The sequence below is a fragment of the Schistocerca gregaria genome, chromosome 2, assembly GCF_023897955.1.
Source record: "Schistocerca gregaria isolate iqSchGreg1 chromosome 2, iqSchGreg1.2, whole genome shotgun sequence".
Taxonomy (NCBI): Eukaryota; Metazoa; Arthropoda; class Insecta; order Orthoptera; family Acrididae; genus Schistocerca; species Schistocerca gregaria.
Window position 1 is genome coordinate 34,026,244 of NC_064921.1, and position 25,121 is coordinate 34,051,364.

General features: G+C 40.4%; 1 protein-coding gene across 1 annotated transcript in view; it reads left to right on the forward strand.

Moving 5' to 3' along the window:
• Window positions 1-25,121, forward strand: part of LOC126336262 (dynein axonemal heavy chain 3) — a 1,127,841-nt gene that overhangs the window by 867,809 nt on the left and 234,911 nt on the right. The window contains exon 53 of the mRNA XM_049999758.1: window positions 20,966-21,124. Coding sequence (XP_049855715.1) covers window positions 20,966-21,124 — 159 coding nt within the window. The remainder of the gene's footprint in view (window positions 1-20,965; window positions 21,125-25,121) is intronic.

Below are 25,121 nucleotides of genomic sequence, written 5' to 3' on the forward strand. Positions count from 1 at the left end.
GTGAGGCAATACTGACCCTACGACTTATCTTAGAAAATAGATTAAGGAAAGGCAAACCTACATTTCTGGCATTTGTAGACTTAAAGAAAGCTTTTGACAATGTTGACTGGAATATTCTCTTTCAAATTCTGAAGGTGGCAGGGGTAAAATACAGGGAGCGAAAGCAATTTACAATTTTTACAGAAACCAGATGGCAGTTATATAACAGTCGAGGGGCATGAAAGGAAATCAGCGTTTGGGAAGGGAGTGAGACAGGGTTGTAGCCTGTCCCCGATGTTATTCAATCTGTATATTGAGCAAGCAGTAAAGGAAACAAAAGAAAAATTCAGAGTAGGTATTAAAATCCATGGAGAAGAAATAAAAACATTGAGGTTCACTGATGACATTGTAATTCTGTCAGAGACAGCAAAGGTCTTGGAAGAGCTGTTGAATGGAATGGACAGTGTCTTGAAAGGAAGATATAAGATGAAGATCAACAAAAGTAAAATGAGGATAATGGAATGTAGTCGAATTAAGTCTGGTGATGCTGAGGAAATTAGATTAGGAAATGAGACTTTTAATAGTGGTAAAGGTGTTTCGCTATTTGGGGAGCAAAATAACTGATGATGGTCGAAGTAGTGAGGATATAAAATGTCGACTGGCAATGGCAAGGAAAGCGTTTCTGAAGAAGAGAAATTTGTTAACATCGAATATAGATTTAAGTGTGAGGAAGTCGTTTCTGAAAGTATTTGTATGGAGTGTAGCTATGCATGGAAGTGAAACTTGCATGATAAATAGTTTGGACAAGAAGAGAATAGAAGCTTTCAAAATGTCGTGGTACAGAAGAATGCTGAAAATTAGATGGGTAGATCACATAACTAATGAGGGGGGAGAAGAGGAGTTTGTGGCACAACTTGACTAGAAAATGGGATCAGTTGGTAGGACATGTTCTGAGGCATCAAGGGATCACCAATTTAGTATTGGAGGGCAGCGTGAAGGGTAAAAATCATAGAGGAAGGCCAAGAGATGAATACAGTAGGCAGATTCAGAAGGATGTAGGTTGCAGTAAGTACTAGGAGATGATGAAGCTTTCACAGGATAAAGTAGCATAGAGAGCTGCATCAAACCAGTCTCAGGACTGAAGACAACAACAACAACAACAACAACAACATGCTTTCGACAAAAGTCTATAGCCTTGCTTCAGTGCTGTCAGATCACTGAAGTTAAGTGCTGTCAGGCTGGATTAGCACTCGGACGGATGACCATCCAGTCTGCCGAGGGTTTTTGGCAAGTGGGGTGCAGTCAGCTCTTGTGAGGCAAACTAAGGAGCTGCTCGATTGAGAAGTAGCAGCTCTGGTGTCGTAAACTGGCACACGACCAGGAGAGTGGTGTGCTGACCACACGCTGCTCTATATCCGCATCCACTGGCACCTGAGGGCTGAGGATGACACGGTGGCTGTTCGGTACCATTGGGCCTTCCAAGGCCTATTTGGACTGAGTTTAGTTAAGTTCCAGTAAAAATGAAAAAAAAAAGTTTGTGATAAGTCCTAAGTATTCAAATCCATGTTGAAAAGTTTCCCTGCGGTACATCCCTTTTCTGGATGGAAGTCACTCACAGAGCACGATGGGTTGTAATTGGCAGGGGGATAGTGACCCTGTTTATGTTTAGTGATTTTGTTGTTTCCTTTTCATTTACAGTTCAAACATCAATTGAAAACATAATGGATTTCTGTGACCAAGAACTATCAAGTGAATTAAATGCATTCACATAAGTATGGAAAGCAAAGATATTGGTTTCAGTTGTCTTATTTTCTTTCCACATTTTTGGTAGTCAAGCATTAATTGCCTTACAGAACATTGAAGTTATTTTTGTCATTTTGCTAAATAAATCTGGTTCTGATTAATCTTTTTCACAGAAGCAGTCAGTTTATAAGAAACGAAGTATTTCATACCTCAGTATTGGCTAGTTTCAACGGTTCACTCAATTTTAAGTGCACATTTTCATCTTCCGGCATGTATGACATTATGCCATAATAAAAAACCAAGCATGAGACAATACGGCACGCATACTCCAAGAAATTTTGCATCCTGAAAAGCACAATGTCAGGTGGGAACCTACTTCATTGTGAATCTGGATGTATGAAAGTGTCCTTTAAGCCAAATTTTGCATTCTAGTATGGTTTACGAAATTCCTATGATCTTAGAGTATCCTCTATGTCATATTTCTTTTATGACATCATGTAATATCTCTTAATGCTCTATGTTTACAAACATACAGGCTTCGTATGACACAGTAACTGCTCACGCAGAGTAACACCTGTTTTCTGGTGCTCTCTGGCACCTGCCGAAATGAAACCGGGTCATTTCAAACTTGACACTTTGAGTCCCAGCCATTTAGAATAATTTCGAGCCCAAACTATTGTTTAAAATTTATTGGCACATTTAGGTGATATATCTTAAAGTATAACATCTGCTGAAAAGAACAATTAAGTGAAAGCTTAGCTTTTCTTGCTCTACACTACGTACATTAATTTAAATCATTAACTTTTTCTACTTGTGTGTTGACCCTTCTTAAAAGTGATGTTGTTATGGAAAAGGGGGTATTTTCACCTTGGAAGAAGAGTATTTTCCTGTGGAAAAAAGGGCTACACATATACACCCTGTTGTATAAATTGCTATTTTGTGTTATTTTTCTTCTCGTATGTCTCTCACCATTTGTTTTCCTACAAATGGCAAGCTTACATATTTTTCTTTTGGCTTTGTTGTGGTATTCTTTAATGCTGTATTGTTATTGTATTTGGTAATGTGGGGATCTATCTTAGAGTTTAGTTCATCTATTAATTTTGGATTGTAACCATTATTGTAAGCAATTGCTTTGATGGTGTTTAGTTTTTCGATTTGGTCAGCTGGTTCTAGTGGTATTTTGTGCATTCTGTTTAGCATTGCTCTGTATGAAGCCATCTCATGTTTATCCGGGTGGCAGGATGATTTACTAATTGTGTCATCTGTGTATGTTGGTTTCCTGTATCCTTGAAATTTGTGTTTGTTGTTGGGGCTACTTATGCAGAGATCCAGAAAATTTAAACCTACTTCTGTTTGGTGTTCTACAGTGAAATGATGTTCTGATGCATTTTATTCATTTCTTTTGCAAGGTTATCAATTACTTCTGCTGTGCCATCAAATAAGATTATTATATCATCAACATACCTTTTGTAACAAATTACCTTGTTTACTATCTGGGGGTTTCCTTTAAAAAAATTTATATACTAAGTTATTGATGAAAACTGGCGAGGCAGCTACCCATAGCCAGGCCATCTTTCTGCTGATACATTTTGTTATTAAAGGAAAAGTAGTTGTGTGACAGTACTAGTGCTAATAGATCAATTAATTCAGGAGCGATAGAGTAGAGGTGGCTGTGAGAATATGTCAGCCAATTGCATACTGACCTACCCCTCTCCAGGATGACAACGTGACAGCTGTTGCCCCTGTGTGAAGAGGACATAAGCGCCACGCCCAATTGGTCATGGCCGAGTTCAGTAGTAGCTTCAAGACTAGTGAATAGAATAGCAGAGACTTAGGATTGTCTATACTGAAGAAACAATTATTTCCTATTTCCATTATCCTTGTTTTTCTTTACTTGATGTTCATCGTATATCCTCCTTTTAAGACACTGTTGATTCTGTTAAGTTGCACTTCCTAGCCCTTTGCTGTCTCTAACATAATTCCAATGTCATCAACAAACCTCGAAGTTTTATTTCTTCTCCCAGAACTTTAATTCCTACTCATAATTTTTCTTTGGTTTCCTTTACTGCTTGCTCAATGTACAGGTGGAATAACATTTGCAATAATGCACAAAGTCTGTCTCACTAACTTTTGAACCAGTGCTTCCTTTTCTTGCCCCTCAACTCTTATAAATGCTGTATGGCTTCTGTACAAGTTGTAAATAACCTATCACTCCCTGTATTTTACCCCAGCTGTTTTGAGAATTTCAAAGAGAGTATTCCAGTCAAAATTGTCAAACGTTTTCTCTAAGTCTATAACTGCTATAAACTTAGGTTTGCCTTTCCTTATACTACACACATCAAAAAAAAGTTTTGCATCGACCCGGTTCTCAGAACTCCTGAAGACAGATGTTGACTGTGGATATTGTATCACAGACACAGTCTCTTTGACTGTTCAGAGATGTCACTAAGCCTGAACAAAGATGTAAACTACCATGCATGGCAACGCCTATTAAATGGAGGGGTCCAACAGCCGATCAGTTCCATTCATTCCACCAGGAAGGAGGTACATGGCTTGTGTTGTCTGTAGTTCAACCATGCGTAGATGGTCAATGCCGCAGTTCAACCACATCCGCATTGTTACTTTGTGCCAGGAAGGCCTCTGAACAAGGTAAGTGTCCAGTCACCTCAGAGGGAACCAAAGCGATGTTGTTCGGACATGGAAGAGGTACAGAGAGAGACAGGAACTGTCGATGATATGTTTCGCTGAGGCCGCCCAAGGGCTATTACTGCAGTGGATGACCGCTAAATACAGATTATGTGTCAGAGGAACCCTGTTGAATAATGCTTTTCGTGCAGCCACAGGAGGTCATGTTATGACTCAAACTGTGCATAATAAGCTTCCTGATGTGCAATTTCATTCCTGATGTCCATGGCGACGTCCATCTTTGCAACCGTGATACCATGCAGTGCGGAAGAGATGGGCCCAGCAACATGCCAAATTGACCACTTAGGATTGGCATCATGTTCTCTTCAACCAGACAATAGTCAGAGACATGTTTCTGTCAACCTGGTCAGGCTGAATGCCTTAGACACACTGTCCAGTGAGTGCAGCAAGGTGGAGGTTCCCTACTGTTTTGGGGTGGCATTATGTGGGGCTTATGTATGCCACTGTTGGTCATGGAAGGCGTGATAACAGCTGTGCGATACGTGAATGCCATCCTCTGATAGTGCAACCATGTCAGCTGCATATTGGCGAGGCATTTGTCTTCATGGATGACAATTTGCACCCCCAACATCTACATCTTGTGAATTACTTCCATGACTTCCTTCAGGATAATGACATCACTCTCCTAAACTGGCCAGCATGTTCTCGAGACAAGAACCCTATCGATCATGCCTGGAACAGATTGAAAATGGCTGTTTATGGACAGCAAGACCCACCAACAACTCTGTGGGATCTACAATGAATCGCCATTGAGGAGTGGTACAGTCGGAACCAACAGTGCCTTGATGAACTTGTGGATAGTATTCCACAATGAATACAGGCATGCATAAATGCAAGAGGATGTGCTAAAGGGTATTAGAGCTACTAGTGTGTACAGCAATCTGGACCACCAATCCTGAAGTTCTTTCTGTATGGTGCTACAACGTGCAATGTGTGGTTTTCATGAGCAATAAAATGGATGGAAATGATGTTTATGATGATCTCCAGTCCAATTTCCTATACAGGTTCTGCAACTCTGAGAACCAAGGTGATGCAAACCTTGTTTTGATGTGTGTATCTTCTAAGGTATGTTATAGGGTCAGTGCTGCCTTGCATGTTTCTACCTTTCTACGGAATCAAATATGAACTTCTCCGAGATCAGTTTCAACTAGTTTTTTCCATCTTCTATACAAGGCGATGTTCTGGAGGACAATATTAGAAATGGATGAGAATGTTGATGAAGATGAAATGGGAGATATGGTACTGCGTGAAGAGTTTGACAGAGCACTGAAAGGCCTAAGTCAAAACAAGGCCCAGGGAGTAGACAACATTCCATTAGAACTACTGACAGCCTTGGGAGAGCCAGGCCTAACAAAACTCTACCATCTAGTGAGCAAGACGTATCAGACAGGCGAAATACCATCAGACTTCAAGAAGAAAATAATAATTCCAATTCCAAAGAAAGCGGGTGTTGACAGATGTGAAAATTACCAAACTATCAGTTTAATAAGCCACAGCTGCAAAATACTCACACGAATTCTTTACAGACGAATGGGAAAACTGGTAGAAGCCGACCTCGAGGAAGATCAGTTTGTATTCCGTAGAAATGTTGGAACACGTGAGGCAATACTGACCCTACAACTTATCGTAGAAACTAGATTAAGGAAAGGCAAACTTTCTAACATTCGTAGACTTAGAGAAAGCTTTTGACAACATTTTCTGGAATACTCTCTTTCAAATTCTGAAGATGGCAGGGGTAAAATACAGGGAGCAAAATACTATTTGCAATTTGTACAGAAACCAGATGGCAGTTATAAGAATGGAAGAATGGGTGGGAGGGGGGGGAGGCCGAAAGGGAAGTGGTTGGGAAGGGAGTGAGACAGGGTTGTAGCCAATCCTAGATATTATTCAATCTGTATATTGAGCAAGCAGTAAAGGAAACAAAAGAAAAATTTGGAATAGGAATTGAAATCAATAGATAAGAAATAACAAATTTGAGGTTCACCGATGACATTCTAGTCCTGTCAGAGACAGCAAAGGACTTGGAAGAGCAGTTGAATGGAATGGACAGTGTCTTGAAAGCAGGATATAAGATAAATACCAACAAATGCAAAGCAAGGATAATGGAATGTACTCGAATTAAATTGGGTGATGCTGAGGGAATTAGTTTAGGAAATGAGACGCTTAAAGTAGTAAATGAGTTTTGCTGTTTGTGGAGCAAAATAACTGATGATGGTCGAAGTAGAGAGAATATAAAACGTAGAGTAGTAATGGCAAAGAAAGCATTTCTCAAGAAGAGAAATTTGTTAACATTGAGTATTGATTTAAGTGTCAGGAAGTCGTTTCTGAAAGTATTTGTATGGAGTGTAGCCATGTATGGAAGTGTGAAACGTGGATGATAAATAGTTTAGATAAGAAGAGAATAGAAGCTTTCGAAATGTGATGCAAAAGAAGAATGCTGAAGATTAGATGAGTAGATCGCATAACTAATGAGGAGGTATTGAACAGAATTGGAGAGAAGAGGAAGTTGTGGCACAACTTGACTAGAAGAAGGGATCAGTTGGTAGGGCATATTCTAAGGCATCAAGGGATCACCAATTTAGTATTGGGGGGCAAAAATCATAGGGGGAGACCAAGAGATGAATACACTAAACAGACTCAGAAGGATGTAGGTTCAGTAGGTATTGGGAGATGAAGGAGCTTTCAACAGATAGAGTAGCATGGAGACCTGCATCAAACCAGTATCTGGTCTGAAGACCATACACATACACATATTCCAAGAAAATTTACATCCTGAAAACCACAGTGAAAAGCTTAATGTCAGGTCAAGGCCTACTTTGTTGTGAATCTGGACATACGAATGTGCACTTTAAAACGAATTATTCATTTCAGTATGGTTCACGAAATTCCTACTCTCTTGGAGTATTCGCTGATGTCTTGTTTCTTTTATGACATAATGTAAGATCTTTTAACTTTTTCAAACATACGGACATACGGGCTTCCTACGTCATTGTAGCTGTGCAAGCACTGTGACACCTCTTATGTTGCACTTTCTGGAAACTGCTGGAACAAACCTATTTCTAACAAATCACAGGAAAATATTGTGAATTGTGGTTTGAAAAGTGTTATTTTCGAAGTAAATTTCCTTTTACGCAAGATGAACTATGTGCAAGACTGTACAATGAGTTTCTTAAATCACAGAGCATTTGACTTTTATTTAAAAGTCAACTCTTTGATCACAAGCCATTCAAGCCCAGAAGGTGAGAGATTTATGTCGGTATTAAACATTGTACTGGCACATTTGTGTGATGTATCTTAAAGTGTAAAACACACAAAAATGATCAGCATTATATATAAAAGCTTAGCTTCTCTTGTAGCTTATCAATCTTAGAGACAAATATTATATATGAAAGTTTTTCTTTTCTTGTAGCAACACTATGTGTATTAAGTTAAACCATTAACTTTTCCTGTTTGTGTATTTGCATTACTTGAAAGTGATGTTGCTATTGACTGACTACATCACGTGTCCTATGCTATGAATATCCACTGTTATTGGCTGGTGAGATCATGTGACTGGCTTACAAAAGCGCACCACAGTTTCAATTTCAATCCTTCAGAAAGTAACATGTGGTGTTTAGTGGAACGCGAATTTATAATTTCGTAATACAAAAATATCCAGTGTACATGTTGCCGCACATTAAAGAGCTTTCCAAAACTTGTTTTTTTTCCCCCTGTATTTCATTTTCTAAAGTGCCGGGAAATTAAAAGCTGCTGTATAAAACCATAACCATTCAAATGATCGATAAATTTTACAGTTTCAATGGAAAGTATACCGTGACTTAATACGGAAAAAGTGTATTTTCACCCAAGAGAAAGTTTATTTTTAACCGAAAGATCTGGGAAAAATCCAGGATTTTCTTTTTTCCTTGTCTGCATATACACCCTGTATAAGGATCTCAACAATGGAAGGGAAGACAGGAGCATGGGCGCTCTGATGGACTGGAAGCTGTGGCTGCAGGGGACATCAGACTATCAGTCATACCCTGCCATCTGGTATTCACTCTGGTGGAAATGTCCCCAGGAAAATGTCCATAAGAGTATGCATCCACCATATGTAGAAGGCATAGGCTGCTGCAGTGTGGGTGGGCCTAGCTCCATCAGTAGGACGAGAGGAGGTGGCGCACGCAAAGGCTCCATCTCCATGGGGTCATCCCGCGGTGTGCTGATGACATCCTCTGATGGCTGTTGTGGCCGCATTTTTCTCGGGACCCGTGAATCTGTGGGAAGACATACAGAAAGATCACCGCGCACATGTAAGTGGCGAATTTGATTGTGATGCTGGCACAGCACTCCATCTTGACCTAAAATGAAATACATGCAAGCAGCAATTGATGAAGGATCTTGCCTCGTGTCCACTGTCTGCTGCTGCTAAAAATCCTGAAAAACACAATATCATGTGGCATGAAGCTATACTTGTGGCCTTCCTTTGGTGCTGGATTCTGAGGAGAGTGGAGCTCTTGCAGCAGTGTCGAATGGCAGCAGCTGTTTAAGGAATTCTGCCGGTGATGGTCTATCTTGTGGATGCGAACTGTAGGAGGCAAGAAGCAGTTGCAGTGCTTGATCCCTCGTGTGTGCAGTGCGTCGTTTGTACATCTGCTGCTTCAGTGTTCTGACAGATGTTCCACTTTCTCCATCTGACTGTGGATGGAATGGTACACTAGTTAGATGCTGTACGCCATTTAGTTAGAATGTTTCAAATTCATTTGACATGAACTGAGGGTTGTTGTCCAACAAAATGACTTCAGGCAAACCTTCGAGGCAAAAAATAGAAGACAACACCTGTATTGTGCTATGTGACTTTGTTGAGTTAGTTGGCATAGCAAAAGGAAACTTGCTATAAGAGTCTACAGCAATCAACCAACGTGTGTTTCAACACACTCTTTTTAAGATTCTTCATCTAGTGGTATTTGAAGGTATGCGTCTTGCAAATCAGTTTTTGAAAAGTAGCAACCAGTGCCTAATCTGTTCATAAGATCCTTGGACGTGACAGTGGATAAGTATCAGTCACAGTCTGTGGGTTGACTGTAGGCTTAAAGCCAACACAGGTGTAAATATGACCTGAAGTATTGGGGAGCAAAACCAGTGGACTTGTTCATTGACTAGTTTGTATGGGCACAATAGCTCCACCATCTTACAGTTCTTCAAGTTTAGGAGGGACTTTGTCCCGTAATGCAATGGGGACAGTTCTGGCCCAGCAAAAATTCAGCTGAGTTGTTAGCCTTGCCTAAACCTTCAGAAAGGAGTTCAGGGAATTCTTTCAGCAAGCTAGCTACACTGACTTTTGCATTGAATGGAGTCTCTGACAACACATTGTCCTGAATTTGACAGCTAAGCAAATCGAATGAATCAAGGCCAAAGATATTCTAACAACCACATGATTGTAGCACAGTAAAAGTTACAGTTTGCGTATGCAAGTGATACATGGCAGGCAAAGTTCATTTTCCGAGAATGGGAATGTCTTCTCCATCATATGCCATCAGGTCAGTGCTAGTTATAAACAGGTATGGGAAGCCTAACAGTTACAATCCAACAATGTAACAGAGGAACCCGCGTCCAACTGAAATTTCAAATGTTTCCACTAAGAAGCAAATGAACGAAAAGTTTATTGGACTCGTATAGCACTGAAGAAACGGTTTGCTTGCTAGTTTTGCTAATGCCTGCAGTAGGCTTTGAATACACTGCATTGATTACATTAGCCTTGTGACTAAATTTTTGTGAGTGGGCAGAATTCGTATGTTTGTTTTGTTGCAGACATATGGACTGTAAGTGGTCTTTCCTGCCATAAGTGTAATACTGTGTTTGTCTGGATGGGCAGTCTTGCTGTTTGTGCTGTGAATAGCGCTGAGGGCATGACTTAATGCTGTACACTATTTAGAGATCTGATTAAATGGCATGGGGCACGTGAGCTGTTGCTGCCTACTGGGCTGGTTGTAAGCAAGGGACAACTACACGACAAATTTTTGGCTGTTCAAATTTACCGGTCGCTACGGCACCTGAACCATGTTAACCGAGAATTTGCACCATGTTCTGACATAATGGGTTTGATTGTTTCAAAATCTGCTCTCTTAAGTCTGACATGTGATCACATCACGTAACGCAACATCTAATTATAAAGCACCACGAGCACTTTTGAATTTGAATTTCCTCATCATACCGTGCAAATCTGTTACCCACTCTGACCTTTTCTTGCAATGAATGAATTGGTACCTAGCTGCCACCACATTCACTCATTGGTCATAATAGTTAGTTAACAAATCCATGACCTAATCATAGGAAATTTCACTTGCAGTGGTGTTAGGGAGCAGTTTCTGAATAAGGTGAAACACTGCCCTTCCTACCATTGACCTAAAGTAATGTAGTTTCACAGTGCCTGGTACATAGTGAGCAATTATGTGAGCTTCATACTGTTGCAACAACTCGAGCCAGTCCTCTTCTTGGTTTTTAAACTGGTTAAAAGGCAGTATGGCACTCAGAGTTACAGGTGTTGTTTGTCATTCAGTCGGGCACAGTGCTTATGTCCTATTCACATAGAGGCTGCCGCTGTCGCATTTTCGTTCTGGAGAGGGCTTAGTGTTTAGGTATATGGTGAAAGACCACCCAGATGTGGTAAAGTTAAAATTTATTAAAAAATGAAATGGCAATAATGACAGAATCAAAGGCTGCCTATGAACATTGGCAAAGACATTATTTATGAATGCGCAGTAAAGTGTAGACAAATGACCATAAAACATCATTCACTTTTATGTACATGATTTTGTTTCACACTCTCGTATGTAGAAGTTTTGTTAAGCTGTGTTGCTCAGAGTATGATGAGCTATGAATGTTTTGTGTCATATGTGTTTCTGGATAAGAGAAGACTTAATAAAAATATTAAGTATTTTTATTAAAATAAAGTAGATCAAAGTTAGGAAGATTTTCTTGATATTTCATATCATCTTGAGAGGCACTGGTGTTCCCTGGAGTTGGCTGCCTGCATCTACAACTGAAATGGAGGAAAAGAAGTCCACGGTCAATATTTTCATAAAATTAACAGAAAGAGCAGCTTTCAGAAGGGGGGAATAAATAAATAAAAAATTATTATATTCTACTTGAAGTGTGTGGGTATTTTGCCTGTCTCGTACACCTTGCACATCAGATAGAAGAATTGTGCCATGTTTGGCTCTCCCAGTATGTTGTTCTGATGGGATGTCGGCTACTCCTGGGGCCTCGTTTCTTCTTGGATCTTTCTTTGCTCGGCCAAATTCTTCTCATACTACCGTATCTCCCATCTTCATTTACGCCCTCTTTGCTTTCTATAATACTGCCTTCAAGTTCATCTTCCTTGTACAGACCCTCTGTACACTTCTTCCTCCTTTCAGCTTTCTCTTCTTTGCTTTGTACTGGCATACCAACTGAACTTTTTATGTTCATACAGATGGTCCTCTTTTCTCCAAAGGCCTCTTTGATTTTTCTGGAGGTGTCTGTGAAATATGTTTCTAAGTTCTTACATCTATCCTCTAGCCATTCCTGCCTAACCATTTTCTGCCTCCTGTCAATTTTGCAGTTTTGACTTATTAAACCGCTAGTTCAATGATATTCATATCTCAGCCTCTGCTCTCTTTGGGATTCGCACTGTTATATTCCTAAGTCTGAAAATATTTTCATATCTCATACACATGTAGGAAATTAAAATGGAGTGAAGCAAAGAGTAATTACAGTGAAGAAAAGCTGAGACAGAAGAAATTAACGTAAATTAAGGCAGGTGGTTGGCGAGAACCAAGGGTATGTTGTAGTGCTAGTTCTTACCAGTGGAGTTCTGAGAAACTGGTGTCAGGGGAAGAATCTAGATGGCAAATGTGGTGAAACAGGTGCTGAGGTCATGAATGTCATGTTGTAGGGCATGCTCTGCAACAGAATATTGTGAGTTACCAGTGTATACCCTCTGCCTATGCCCATTCATCCTAACTGATAATTTGATAGTAGTCATGCTGACGTAGACGGATGAACAGTGTTTATACAGAGTGTTACAAAAAGGTACGGCCAAAGTTTCAGGAAACATTCCTCACGCACAAAGAAAGAAAATATGTTAGGTGGACATGTGTCCGGAAATGCTTACTTCCATGTTAGATCTCATTTTATTACTTCTCTTTTCAAATCACATTAATCATGGAATGGAAACACACAGCAACAGAACGTACCAGCATGACTTCAAACACTTTGTTACAGGAAATGTTCAAAGTGTCCTCCGTTAGCGAGGATACATGCATCTACCCTCTGTTGCATGGAATCCCTGATGCACTGATGAACCCTGGAGAATGACGTATTGTATCACAGCCGTCCACAATACGAGCACAAAGAGTCTCTACATTTGGTACCAGTGTTGCATAGACAAGAGCTTTCAAATGTCCCCATAAATGAAAGTCAAGAGGGTTGAGGTCAGGAGAACGTGGAGGCAATGGAATTGGTACACCTCTACCAATCCATCGGTCACCGAATCTGTTGTTGAGAAGCGTATGAACACTTCAACTGAAATGTGCAGCAGTTCCATCGTGCATGAACCACGTTTTGTGTCGTAGTTATAAGGGCACATGTTCTAGCAGCACAGGTAGAGTATCCCGTATGAAATCATGATAAAGTGCTCCATTGAGCGTAGGTGGAAGAATCTAAAATGAGCTCTAACATGGAAATTAAGCGTTTCCGGACACATGTCCACATAACATCTTTTCTTTATTTGTGTGTGAGGAATGTTTCCTGCAATTTGGCCACACCTTTTTGTAACACCCTGTATAATAGCTGGTGTATGACATGTGTCGTTCGCAGGTGGCTCTCCCTTTGATATTATATGTTGTTTTTTTTCAGTTACAGGGCTGTTATAGGTGGGGGTACGAGGGTGCACAGGGCAAGTCTAGCAGTGGGGATGGTCACAGCGGTAGGAGCCATAGGATAGGGACGTGGGTGCAGAAGGAGCATAGGGTCTGACAAGAATATTGCAGAGATTGGGACAGCTATTCTAGGTGTGTTGGGCAAAATTTCACACAGAACAGATCTCATTTCAGGGCATGATTTTAGAATATCATGGCCCTGTTGAAGTAGCTGATTAACACATTCCAAACCAGTATAATACTGAGTCGCCAATGGTGTGCTCTGAAGTTGTTTTGTGGTGGGATCAGCAGTAACATGACTGGGAAATATGCTTTCAAACTAGCCTGGTAGGGTAATTACATGCAGTGAAGGCTGAGGTGAGAATAGTGGCATAATGCTCTGAAGAAACTTCATCCAAACAAATACATTTTCCTCAGATGCCTAGGCTATTTGGGAGGGAACGTTTCACATGGGAAGGATGGAAACTGTAAAAATGTAAGTACTGTTGTTTGTTGGTAGGTTTAATGTGGACGGAAGTGTGCAGCTGGCCTTCAGTGATGACAAAATCAACATAAAGGAAACTGGCATGGGATTTGGAATAGGACCATGTGAAATTTAATTGGAAGAAGGTACACAGAGATTCCAGGAATTTTAGCTGGTCAGCTTCCCCATGAGTCCATACGGTAAGGATGTCATCAATGTATCTAAACCAACCAAAGGGCTGAAGACTTATGGATCCCAGGAAAGCCCCTTCGAAGCAACCCATGAAAAGGTTGGCATCAGAAGGAGCCAGCTTGGTTCCCATGGCTGTACCCTTGATATGTTTGTACATACATCAAAAAAAGTTTTGCATCACATGGGTTCCAAGAGTTCTTGAGCCTGTACAGGAAACTGCAATAGAGATCAACATGAACGTCATTTCCACCCTTTTTATTGCCCATGAAAACCACACACTGCATGTTGTACCACCAGAAAGCGAGACCTTCAGAGGTGGTGGTACAGATTGCTGTGCATACCTGTACCTGTAATACCCAGCAGCACATCCTCTTGCATTGAAGCACACCTGTATTTGTCATGGCATACATCCACAAGTTCATTAAGGCACCGTTGGTGCAGATTGTCCCACTCCTCAATGGCGATTCAGCATAGATCCCTCAAAGTGGTTGGGGGTCACGTTGGCCGTAAACAGCCATTTTCAATCTATCCCAGGCATGTTCGATAGGGTTCATGTCTCGAGAACATGCTGGCCACTCTAGTTGAGCAATATCATTATCCTGAAGGAAATCATTCACAAGATGTGCTTGATAAGGGTGCAAATTGTTGCCCTTGAAGAAGAATGCCTCATCAATATGCTGCCAATATGGTTGCACTATCGATTGGAAGGTGGCATTCATATATCGTACAGCCGATACGGCGTCTCCCATGACCACCAGTCGTGAACATCAGCCCCACATAACACCACCATAAACAGCCTCCGAATAAATCTCCAACGATTGTCTGTTTGAAGGCATATGAGACACTCATTAGTGAAGAGGACATGATGCTAATCCTGAGCGGTCCATTTGGCATGTTGTTGGACCCATCTGTTCTGCACTGTATGGTGTCGTGGTTGCAAAGATGGACATTGGGAGTGACGTTGCACATCATGCAGCCTATTGCGCACAGTTTGAGTCGTAACATGACGTCCTGTGGCTGCACAAAAAACGTTATTCAGCAGGGTTTCTCCGACACATAATCTGTAGGTAGCGGTCATCCACTGCAGTAGTAGCCCTTGGGTGGCCTGAGCGAGGCATGTCATCGACAGTTTCTGTCTCTTTGTATCTCCTCAATTTCCAAACAACATCTCTTTGGTTCACTCCAAAACACCTGGACACTTCCCTTGTTCAGAGCCCTTCCTGGCATGAAGTAACAATGTGGACATGATCGAACCATGGTATTGACCATCTACACATGGTTTAACTGCAGACTACACGAGCTGTGTACCTCCTTGCTGGTGGAATGACCAGAACTGATCAGCTGCCAGACCACCTCTGCTCATGCGTGGTTGTTTACATGTTTGGGCAGGTTTTGTGACATCTCTGAACAGTCAAAGGGACTGTGTCTGTGATACAATGACCACAGTCAGTGTCTGTCTCTGGGAAAACATGCTAAACATTTTTTCGAGGTGGGTGCTGACTGAGGAAATGTTCAGCAGTAGACCATGTACATGGGGAATGTTGGTATAGAGGGAGGTGTCATCAGTGTTGACAAGCAAGGTGTGTGGTGAGAGTGGGACCGGTACAGATTTTAGACAATCTAGGAAATGGTTGGTATCTTTGATGTAGGAGGGATGTTTTGTACTATGGGTTGCAGACACTGTATGTAGAGTTGTCAGACACCTGGTGCAGACCTTCACTAACATACTCATTTCAGTCAAGTACTACTGTGGTAGACCCTTTGTCTGCTGCCGAGGATAATGATGGAGTCATTAGTTTTTAGGGAATGTACAGCCTGGAGTTCTGCAGAGGACAGGTTAGGGTAATGTTGTAGGAACCTGAGGAAGGGTTGTGGGGCAGTGCTGGGTATGATGAATTCTTGTAAGGGATGATTTTGAGATACTGGTGGTGGATCAAGTTGGGATCATGGTGTGAACTGTTCAAGGCAGGGTTCAATGTCAGGTTTGCTGTTGGAAAGGTTTTGGGGTTGGGTTGCAAAGTGATATTTCCAACAGATATTACATGTGAAGGAAAGGAGGACCTTAACCTAAGCAGCATGGACAAATGCAGGTTTAGGGCTGAAAGTGAGACCCTTAGATAAAACAGATAATTCAAGAGAGGAAAGTGCTTTAGATGAGAGGTTAAGGACACTGTACCATTGTCACTTGTTCTTGGGTTTATGGGTTATTCTTGGTCTGGGAGGCAGTGGTGATGGCTGTGGGATGTTAAGCAGGTTGGCCCAGCTCAGTTTGTAGGAGAGGAGTGGTGGTTGGCAGTGTGGCTCTTATAGGAGCTGCAGAGGGACAGAAAGGGAAATACCACTATTAATGTAGTTTAGGCGAATGTGAGATAGCTGTAGTCTGGCATGTTTTTTGCAGTTTGAGAGGTTGGCTTGTTGGATGATACCATTCAAGGAAACATGAGGGTGGAAAGGATATGAAAATGGAAGAAAAGCAACGAAAAAAAGTCAGAAAAATTCGAAAAATTCTTCCGCAATTCGTTAATAAGAGGTAATGAGTGGGCGATCTATATTGATACGATAAATGATAAAAGGGGGGGAAAAAAAGAAAAAAGAAAAAATCGATCGGGAAAGTTGTGAAACCAGGCAAAATTTTAGAAACTGGGTTGACAGAAAGCGAAAGTCATAGGAGAAAATGTAAACTACTTAGTCTGTCAGTTAAAGTAACACAAGAAATGGCAATAAAAGTCGATCAGAGCGATTTTACAAAAAACTAATGCACAAAAATGTGAAATAATTACGTATAGATGAGATAAGCGGATGGTGGAAAAGAAAATACTTGTCAAATGTGTGAATAAATTGATGACAGATGATCAGGAGAAGGCCAAGTAGTGTAATGAACTATAAATTGTTGTATGCACGTTTGTAAGTAACAACAGAATTGTTATCTGCAAATAAAAATGAAAAAGAAAATAGACCCATCTATGAGCACGGAAATCGGTATTAGAAAAGATGTAGGGACAAAGTGCTGATCCTTGGTGATATGGATAAATAAACGAATGGATTAGCACATAAGGTAGAAAACAGATGGCAGTTTGGACAAGAAAGACAACAAAGACTGACAAGAGGGTTAAATAAGATGATGGCCACATGGGCTAATATAACAATGAAAACAATGAATTATTGACAAAATTATGTAATTGGATAGATAAAAAAATCTACTCTCCAAGTGATGGCAAAACACACACATAAAACACTGTTGTGACTGGCAAGCTTTCGTAGCCAGCAGCTCCTTCTTGAGGTAGAAGGGTTGAAGGGCAAGGAAGAAGGGTGAAGAAAAAGGACTGGAGATGTTTAGGAAAAGGGGTATATTTTGAGAAAGTCACCCACAACTGCAAGTCATGGGAGACTTATCATACAGGATGAGAAGAAAAGACTGATTGTTGGGGAATGCATCGGATGAGATGTGAAAACTCCAGGGCTTAAAGGTTGAAGACAGGGTAATATGCAAGACAGAGATTACTACTAAAACATCGTGCATGGTTAATGAGATTGAGAAGCTAAGTGCATTGTATGTAGCAGAGGTTGGAGGTGGCAGTTAAAAATAGATGGGAAGGTCAATAAAAGAATCAAAGAGTAGTTACAGTGAAGAAAAGCGGAGACGGAAGAAAGTAAAGTAAATTAAGGCCAGGTGGTTGGCGAGAACCGAGGACATGCTATAGTGCTAGTTCCCACCAGCGGTGTTATAAAAATGCCTCTTATTCAAATCCTAAAATTTGGAACTGTTGCAAGTTCTCAGAGAAATTAACAAAGAAAAACGAGCATAGTTTTGTATAGAAATGTTTAACAAAAGGCAGACTGAAGATGATTTTCTTAAGAGAAATGCATTTAGTGACAATGCCACCTTCCATACCTGTGGAAAAATGAATTGGCATAATGTTTGGATAGGGGATGAGCAGAAACGACATCACATAATCAAACAGGTATGTTTCTCACCTAAAGAAAATGTTTTTTATGCTGTAAGCTAGAACAAGATTTATGGCCCTTTCTTTTTTGCCTAATCAATTGTAACTGCCATATCATTTCTGGTTTTCCCTGGGCATTACTTGATGCCTCAGTTACAACAGAATATAGGCACAGAACTTATTTCCCAGCAAGATTTTATACCACCACATTATCATCGAGAAGTTGTCCTGTATCTCTGCAGGAATGTGCTGCCGTGGATGGGACATAGTGGAATAATATCCTGTCCACCACGATCCCTTGATTTAACCACAATGGACTTCTGTATATAGGGTTGCATTAAAGACAAAGTGTTTGTTCCTTTGCTTCCACATTGATGAGCTGCAACAGCAGCAACAAGCAGCAAGTAGTACCACCATATACACTGACTGGCACAAAAAACGCAACACGAAATAACTGATGTGTAGTAATCCATTTACTCAGACTGCACCGTTTTTCCTATATTTTAAGAGGGGATATATTATTGATATGTGATTATTATTCTTTTCCGAATGGTGGAGTGTCGATTGTTTATTGCACTAACCTTAATCTTTCTTTTTTCTACAAAACCTGAAAAACACTTCACTGCACATGAGGCAGTAATGTTATCCTGCTCTCATTTGTTGTACCTTGTATTGTTGCCATTTTAATCCTGTGTGGCTGTGAAATCTTTCTGCTATTATCATAATTAGGTCACTGGAGTAAACATTCTATTAAAGCCTTAAGATCCCTCAAAAGGTGTTGCATCGGTGCAAGATACTCACAACATGCATTCGTAACAGATATGTTGGGAACAACAATGTATCAGAAATGTTGGGAACAACACATTCCAGGTTTTCCAGAACCGCAAGAACATCAAGGCATATGGAAGGCAAGGAAGCTGGGATTAGGCTTGAGAAGAGCAACATGGGCAATAAACGACCACTTCCAACTTCACTTTCTCTTCAATTGTTGCTTCACAGTCACTTAAGCTGATATAGACTCCACTAAGTTTGAGGGAGTCAATATTAGTGGGGAAACTGTCAGAAGAAGACAGGAAGAAGCCAATTTTCAATCCTGAAATCTTGCTACAGGCCCAGAACTCAGCAGAGGGCATCATGCAGCTCAACTAAATTTCACAAGGGATTATAGCAGCTGTAGAGTACAACAATGGTAGCAAATGTTGTCCACCAATGAGTCATGATGTGGCCTCCAATCACCTGACAGTGGAGAGAAGCTCAGAAGTAAGTCCTTGGAAAGGTCTTCCACTTACATACTGTCATCCAGGATGCCTTTTTAGTGTGGGCAGCAATCAATATGACTGCAAGAATCAGTTTGGTTTTCATGGAGCATGGGTGCCACACAGATGGAAACCCTTTTGGAGCAAGTTGTGCCTTACACCCTATCTATTAGTGATGACTTTACTCTAATGAATGACAATGCATTCCACGTGTTGAGTGTTGCGAGAAATGTGCAAGAGTTATTGGATGAAATGGAATTCATGCTTTGGCTTGGCCTCCTCAAAGCCCAGATTTGAATCCTCAACTGGGAAGAACAACATGCAAATACTGTTCAAAGCCCCTGAAAGAAAGGGAGATGATTTCTCAAGAGGACAATGCAGCATTAATCATGAGAATGCTTGAAAGTTTGGGTGGTGTGATAGGTGCCAGGAGAAATTATACGTCTGTGAAGTGTAGGAAACCAAAACAGAGGTGCATTACATTCATGAAATTATTCAAAATTTGCATGACACTTGAATCGAATTGTGTTATTTCTGCTTAATTTCTTTATAATCACCTTTTTTCCGTAAACACTTAGATGTGACAATAAGACAATATTTTACCACAAAATAGTAGATTCCTGTTATAAAAATGACTGGAAGTTAAAATGAAAAGTTTGAAATAAAAATTTTTCTGAGAAATTGAAACTTTGGATTTTTCGTGTTGGTCAATGTATATCAAGACTTACTTCATATGATTTGGCAGGAAATTGATTACAGTCGGGACATTTCTTATGTTACAAAAGGTAACCACATTGAACATTTGTGAATAAAACTTGAAGACATACTGCATTGCTGTATCAAAAATTTCTGTAAGTTATTTATCTTTTTCACAAAATTACTTTTGTGTAACTAATTTATAAACACCCCGCGTATCAGTAAACCATTAAACAACAGGTAATCCATGAGGAGTCTGGTCTCGGCAGCCAGAGGCATTGGTCATGTGTGTGTGTTGTTCTTGTGTGAATCTGTTCATCATTTCTACTTTTAGAAGGTCTTTTGGACTAAAGCTCAAATGTATAGCAGTCTTTTTGTTGTGCCTTCCCACAACTCAACTTCTCCTCTCTATGGTGAGTAACAGTTGTCCTTGCCCTAAGCTTGTCAGTGAAACATAGGATTCTGAAGTTACTTTCAAGTTGCTCATGACAGAACATATGATAAAAATTAGTCATAACTTTAATATGTAAAAGGGGAAGGTCGTTAGTCAACACATTATATAGCAAAAATCACTAGACATCTGATTATAAATAATGGGGGAAACAATGAAACGTAGAGACAGAGAAGATGGACAATAAAGTTGGGTTGCAAGTAAAGTAAGCAAAGTGATAAAAGATGTGAAGGGGTCTATTAAGTTGTTTACTTAAGATTGTCTCTCAGTCTCTGTTTCCCTTTGATGTTATTTGTCACTTGTTTCAGTTGTGTATTACAAGTTTTATTATTTTCACTCATAAACTTGATAAGCACTATTTTATGTATTGTAAGTCCATCCCTTTACTAGCTATACATATTTTAAATTTTGAATTTTATAATTATTCGCTCTGAAGCTCTTTGTATCATGCTATTTAATCTCCCTTAGCATTACATTAAAGTCTAATTTTATGTAACACATTTACACCTGCTTGATGTCATTCATGAAAGACTTAATTGAATTATATTACCATTTTATGTTCATATATCCTAACTGAAGTGTTAGTGATTTTATTATGTATATCTCTATGCAAATAAAATCAATTTGCCCTGTAGGTCAAGCCAACAAATGGGTTAAGAATATGGAACGTGCAAATGGACTTCGTGTCATAAAGTTCTCAGACAGTAATTACATGCGTGTTTTGGAATTGGCAATCCAGATTGGATCTCCAGTAATACTAGAAAATATTGGTGAAGATCTTGACCCTTCAATTGGTAAGCTTACTGTCACCTTACTAATTACATGATATGAAACTAGTGGAGATGAAATTCTACTTATTCTTACAAAATAATATCATTATGTATGATAATTAATTGCTGTATTTGTCTGAGTAAAAGATGACCCTGAATGTCAGTCAGCTCCCTCTTCCCCCTGCCATGTCCTTTTTTGAAGAGGCACATTTTATTTTTTATGCACTCAGACTAATGAAAATTACTAACTATTCTATTGAAATTAAGTATCTGCCTAAAAAAGGTATCATTTTATCTTTTCTAAACTTACACCATTTATTGTTTGCCTATATTTTGATTATGCCAAGAGGAATATAAGAAACTATAATAAATGGTTTACATTAATTTTTATTTTCACTTCCTTTTTTGCTTTCTATCTAAGCCATTCCCTGTGGTATCATCATTTTTAATCATCATCTTCACTGTTATTACTACCTAGGATGACAGCTTGACCTAACCAATGAGAGGTGACAAGAGAGGTAATGTATTTCTATAAGGGGCAGCAGTGAAATCTATAATCTTGGATGTCAGAAATATTTGCCTTCCTTACAAGTATTTTATGATTTCTAAGGCTGTGGTTACATTGGGACCTAAGGACACAGCTGTTTTTCCTGAATACATACAGGATTTTGCATCTGTATGATAAGTGTGTGACAGTATTCCTGCATTTCTTGCTTCCAAACATGCCGTCTGTCAACTGCTCTCTTATTGCTTGTATAAAACCAGCAGATGACACATCTTTCATTCCCATCATATGTCATGGTGAGCTTAGACAACATTGTTGCTCAACACATGTAAGTACATCATTGGCTCCTATCTAGATTTCTGAAGTTGACCTAATTCTGACAGAGTGCCTGTGTGCCCACACCAACATGATGGCCAACACAAAAGGTCTACTGCCATCTCTGCATAATAGTTTTCACTAAAGTGAGGTCTCGCAGGATGTGGATACTGCGATGTTTGTGTATGGCTGGTTAAGGTTAACCATTAATAAGCACTCATATGGAGATAGATTGGGTCGAAAGTTGAACAAAGAGTAGCAGTTTTAAGGGCAGAGGGAAAAAAAGTGCCAAGGCAAGAGCCAAAGGGAAAAAAAAAAACCTCTGCAATAGTTGGGTTGGGTTGTAAGAGCAGTTGCGGTTTTCTTGCTTCCTGTGGTAGGTCATGCAAGAGTAGGCTTTGTTAATAGTGGGTATCAGGCAGGCCAATACCATTTCATTGTGCGGTGGTGTTACTTGGTGGCTGCCACTGGGTGTCGGAGTTGATTTCTCAGTCCTCATCAGCATACCTGTAACAGTTAGATCCATCATTGTTTTGTGTCCGATAGATCATACATCAGATTCACAGTGTAGGGTAATGCTAGTGGTTTTTTTGGGTATCACCATGTGAGCTTGTCGGTTTCCTTAGTGTTGGTCTGCTTTAATAGCAACTGGCATACCAGCCAACATTGCTGACATGCAGGGGCTTGCCAATTTTGTCACTTGTGGGTGTATGTTAGCTTGCCATAGGTGGTTATGCCCTAGTTAGTAGAGTCATTGGCTGCTTATGCTTTCACGCATGTTTGTGATCATAGTTTCCCTGAATAAGGATGAAAGGATTGTTCGAGTGTCCTGAGTTCCTGTATAGTCGTGCGGCGTTTTTTATTTTATTTTATTTCATTTTTTTTTTTTTTTTTTTTTACTCAAGGCAGTATTCATTTTTAAGATCCACAGTGCGTGTGTAGTGTGGAGCATTGGTAATGATGCGTAGCACTTTGTTCTGTATGATATGCAGGTGGTGCAGTTGTGTAGGAGCTGCATATCCCCAGACGGAAGCTGCGTACATCATTGGATGGAGGTCAAATCAGTGTAATGTATGTGGACCTCGACACACTCCTATTCCGTGTACTTTCCCTGTTCAGCATTGGGTAGAGCTGTTTGAGCCTTGCGTGTGCTCTGTTGCCAACATATTCATTGTGGTCGCCAATGTAAGTTTCCAGTCCAGACAGACACCAAGATATCTGACTTTCTCTCAGAAACCTATTGGGTGTGCATGTAATGTTACCTGTTGATAGTGTTGATGTTTGCACAGTAGCTTTGGTCTGTGTGTGAACATAACTGCTTTGCACTTGTTAACGTTTACTTTCATACGCCATTGTTCCGACCAAGGCTCGGCAGTTCTGAGTGCCATCTGCAATTATGAATTTATGTTTGACAGTTTCCAATTTTGTGCAAATATGACTGTGTCATATGTGTAGATGGCTAATGTCATGTTCTGTGTTTCTGGAAAGTCATTAATGTACAGGTTGAACAAGATGGTCCCGAGGATGCTTCCCTGGGGTACTCCAACTCGGATACCTTGTTGTGTTGATTGTTTACCCTACAGATCAGTGTTAAAACATCTGTTCCTGAGATATGAGTGTACGAGACATTTGAGTCCATTGGGGAAACCAGCATCACTTAGTTTGCATATAAGGCTGTTGGGCCAGAGATGGACAAAAGCTTTTTCAATGTCCAGGAACACTGCCCCTGTGACTTTGTTCATGTTGAAGCCATGTGTTATATTTTCGGCTGCACGGAGAAGTTGTTATGTTGTTGAGTGGTGATTCCTAAAGCCAAATTCCTCCAGTCTAAGGGTGTCATTGGCAATGCAGTGCATAATGATGCATTTTAGTATTACCTTCTCAACAATCTTGCTGAGTGAGCACAGCAGACTGATGGGACAGTAATTTTGTGGGAGGGAGTGGTCTTTCCGTGGCTTCCTGAACATCAGGACCTTGACACCTTCCAAAAGTCAGGGAAGTGTTGGCATTTTAAGGTGGCATATCAAGCCCAGGGGCTTTCCTAGCATTGTTATACTTGATAGCCCAAGTAATATCTTTTGTCTGATTTTGTCATGCCAGGGATGGGCTACAAGTCGTCCTTTTCAAGGAGCCAATTTTGACATGAAAGACACTGCAAGTGTTGTGGCCATAAGCTCTGCCTTCTCCTTCACAGAGTAAGCTGGTCCGTCTGATCCTTGTAGAGTGAGAATGTACTGTTTCTCCATGGTGAAGTATTTGGCTAGCTAGCCCTGTGAGTTTCTGCTCCCACTTTTCATTTTGAAATGTTTGTATTTTGTCCTGTATTATACCCTGGAGTCTATTGACATGCAGTTTATAAAACAGGCACCTTGTACGCTGCCAGTATCTCCTGAGGTGGTTCCTCGTTCAGATAAGGTCCAGGATTTCCTGGGGCAGGGCCATCCAGTGTTTTGTTTTGCTGTTGTACGTGGACTGGCGTCAGTCATCATGTCTTGGACAGCAGTAGTAAGAGCCTCCACCACCTCATCAATTTGTTGCGTGTTATTAATTTCTTGGGTGTCCAGAATACGACCATCAAGCATTTAGTTTAACAGATGCCAAATCACGTGCTTGTAGTTCAGTATTTTGTATGGTTCTTGTATTCAGTATTCTGCATTGTTCTGTGTCCTGCAGTGTTTGTCCTGGGTGTAGTATTACAAGCATGAGGTCTGAGTCCAGATCTTTTTCAGCCATAAGGTTGTGTGTACATGTGATGCCCTTGATGAGGACTATGTCTGACGCGTCTGGTCCGAGTCAGGCCTCCACAGGCATGTATGTGGGAATGTCTGGTCCGAGCATAATGTAGTTTCAGCCTAGTGTACGTTTGTACAGTTTCTTGCATTGCAGGTACATATTCGTGAATTCTAGTCAGGGTGTTTTGCTTTTAGATCTCGAGCAGCCATTACCATGGTGCTGTGTTGAGAACTGTGCTGATACCGCATGTTACTATGTTTTCAGGAGGGTTGTACAGCGATACCAGTGCAGTGATTGCTCCATTTAACTTCACCCTGATGGCCTTGGCTTCTAGTCTCTCAAGTGCAGGGAGCTCGATGTTTGTGTGTTCTATGTCTTTGTGTATTATGATGGCTGTGCCAACCCCATTCTTGCCATCCGCTCAGTCAGTATGATAAACACAATAATGTGAGATGTTTAACTGTTTGT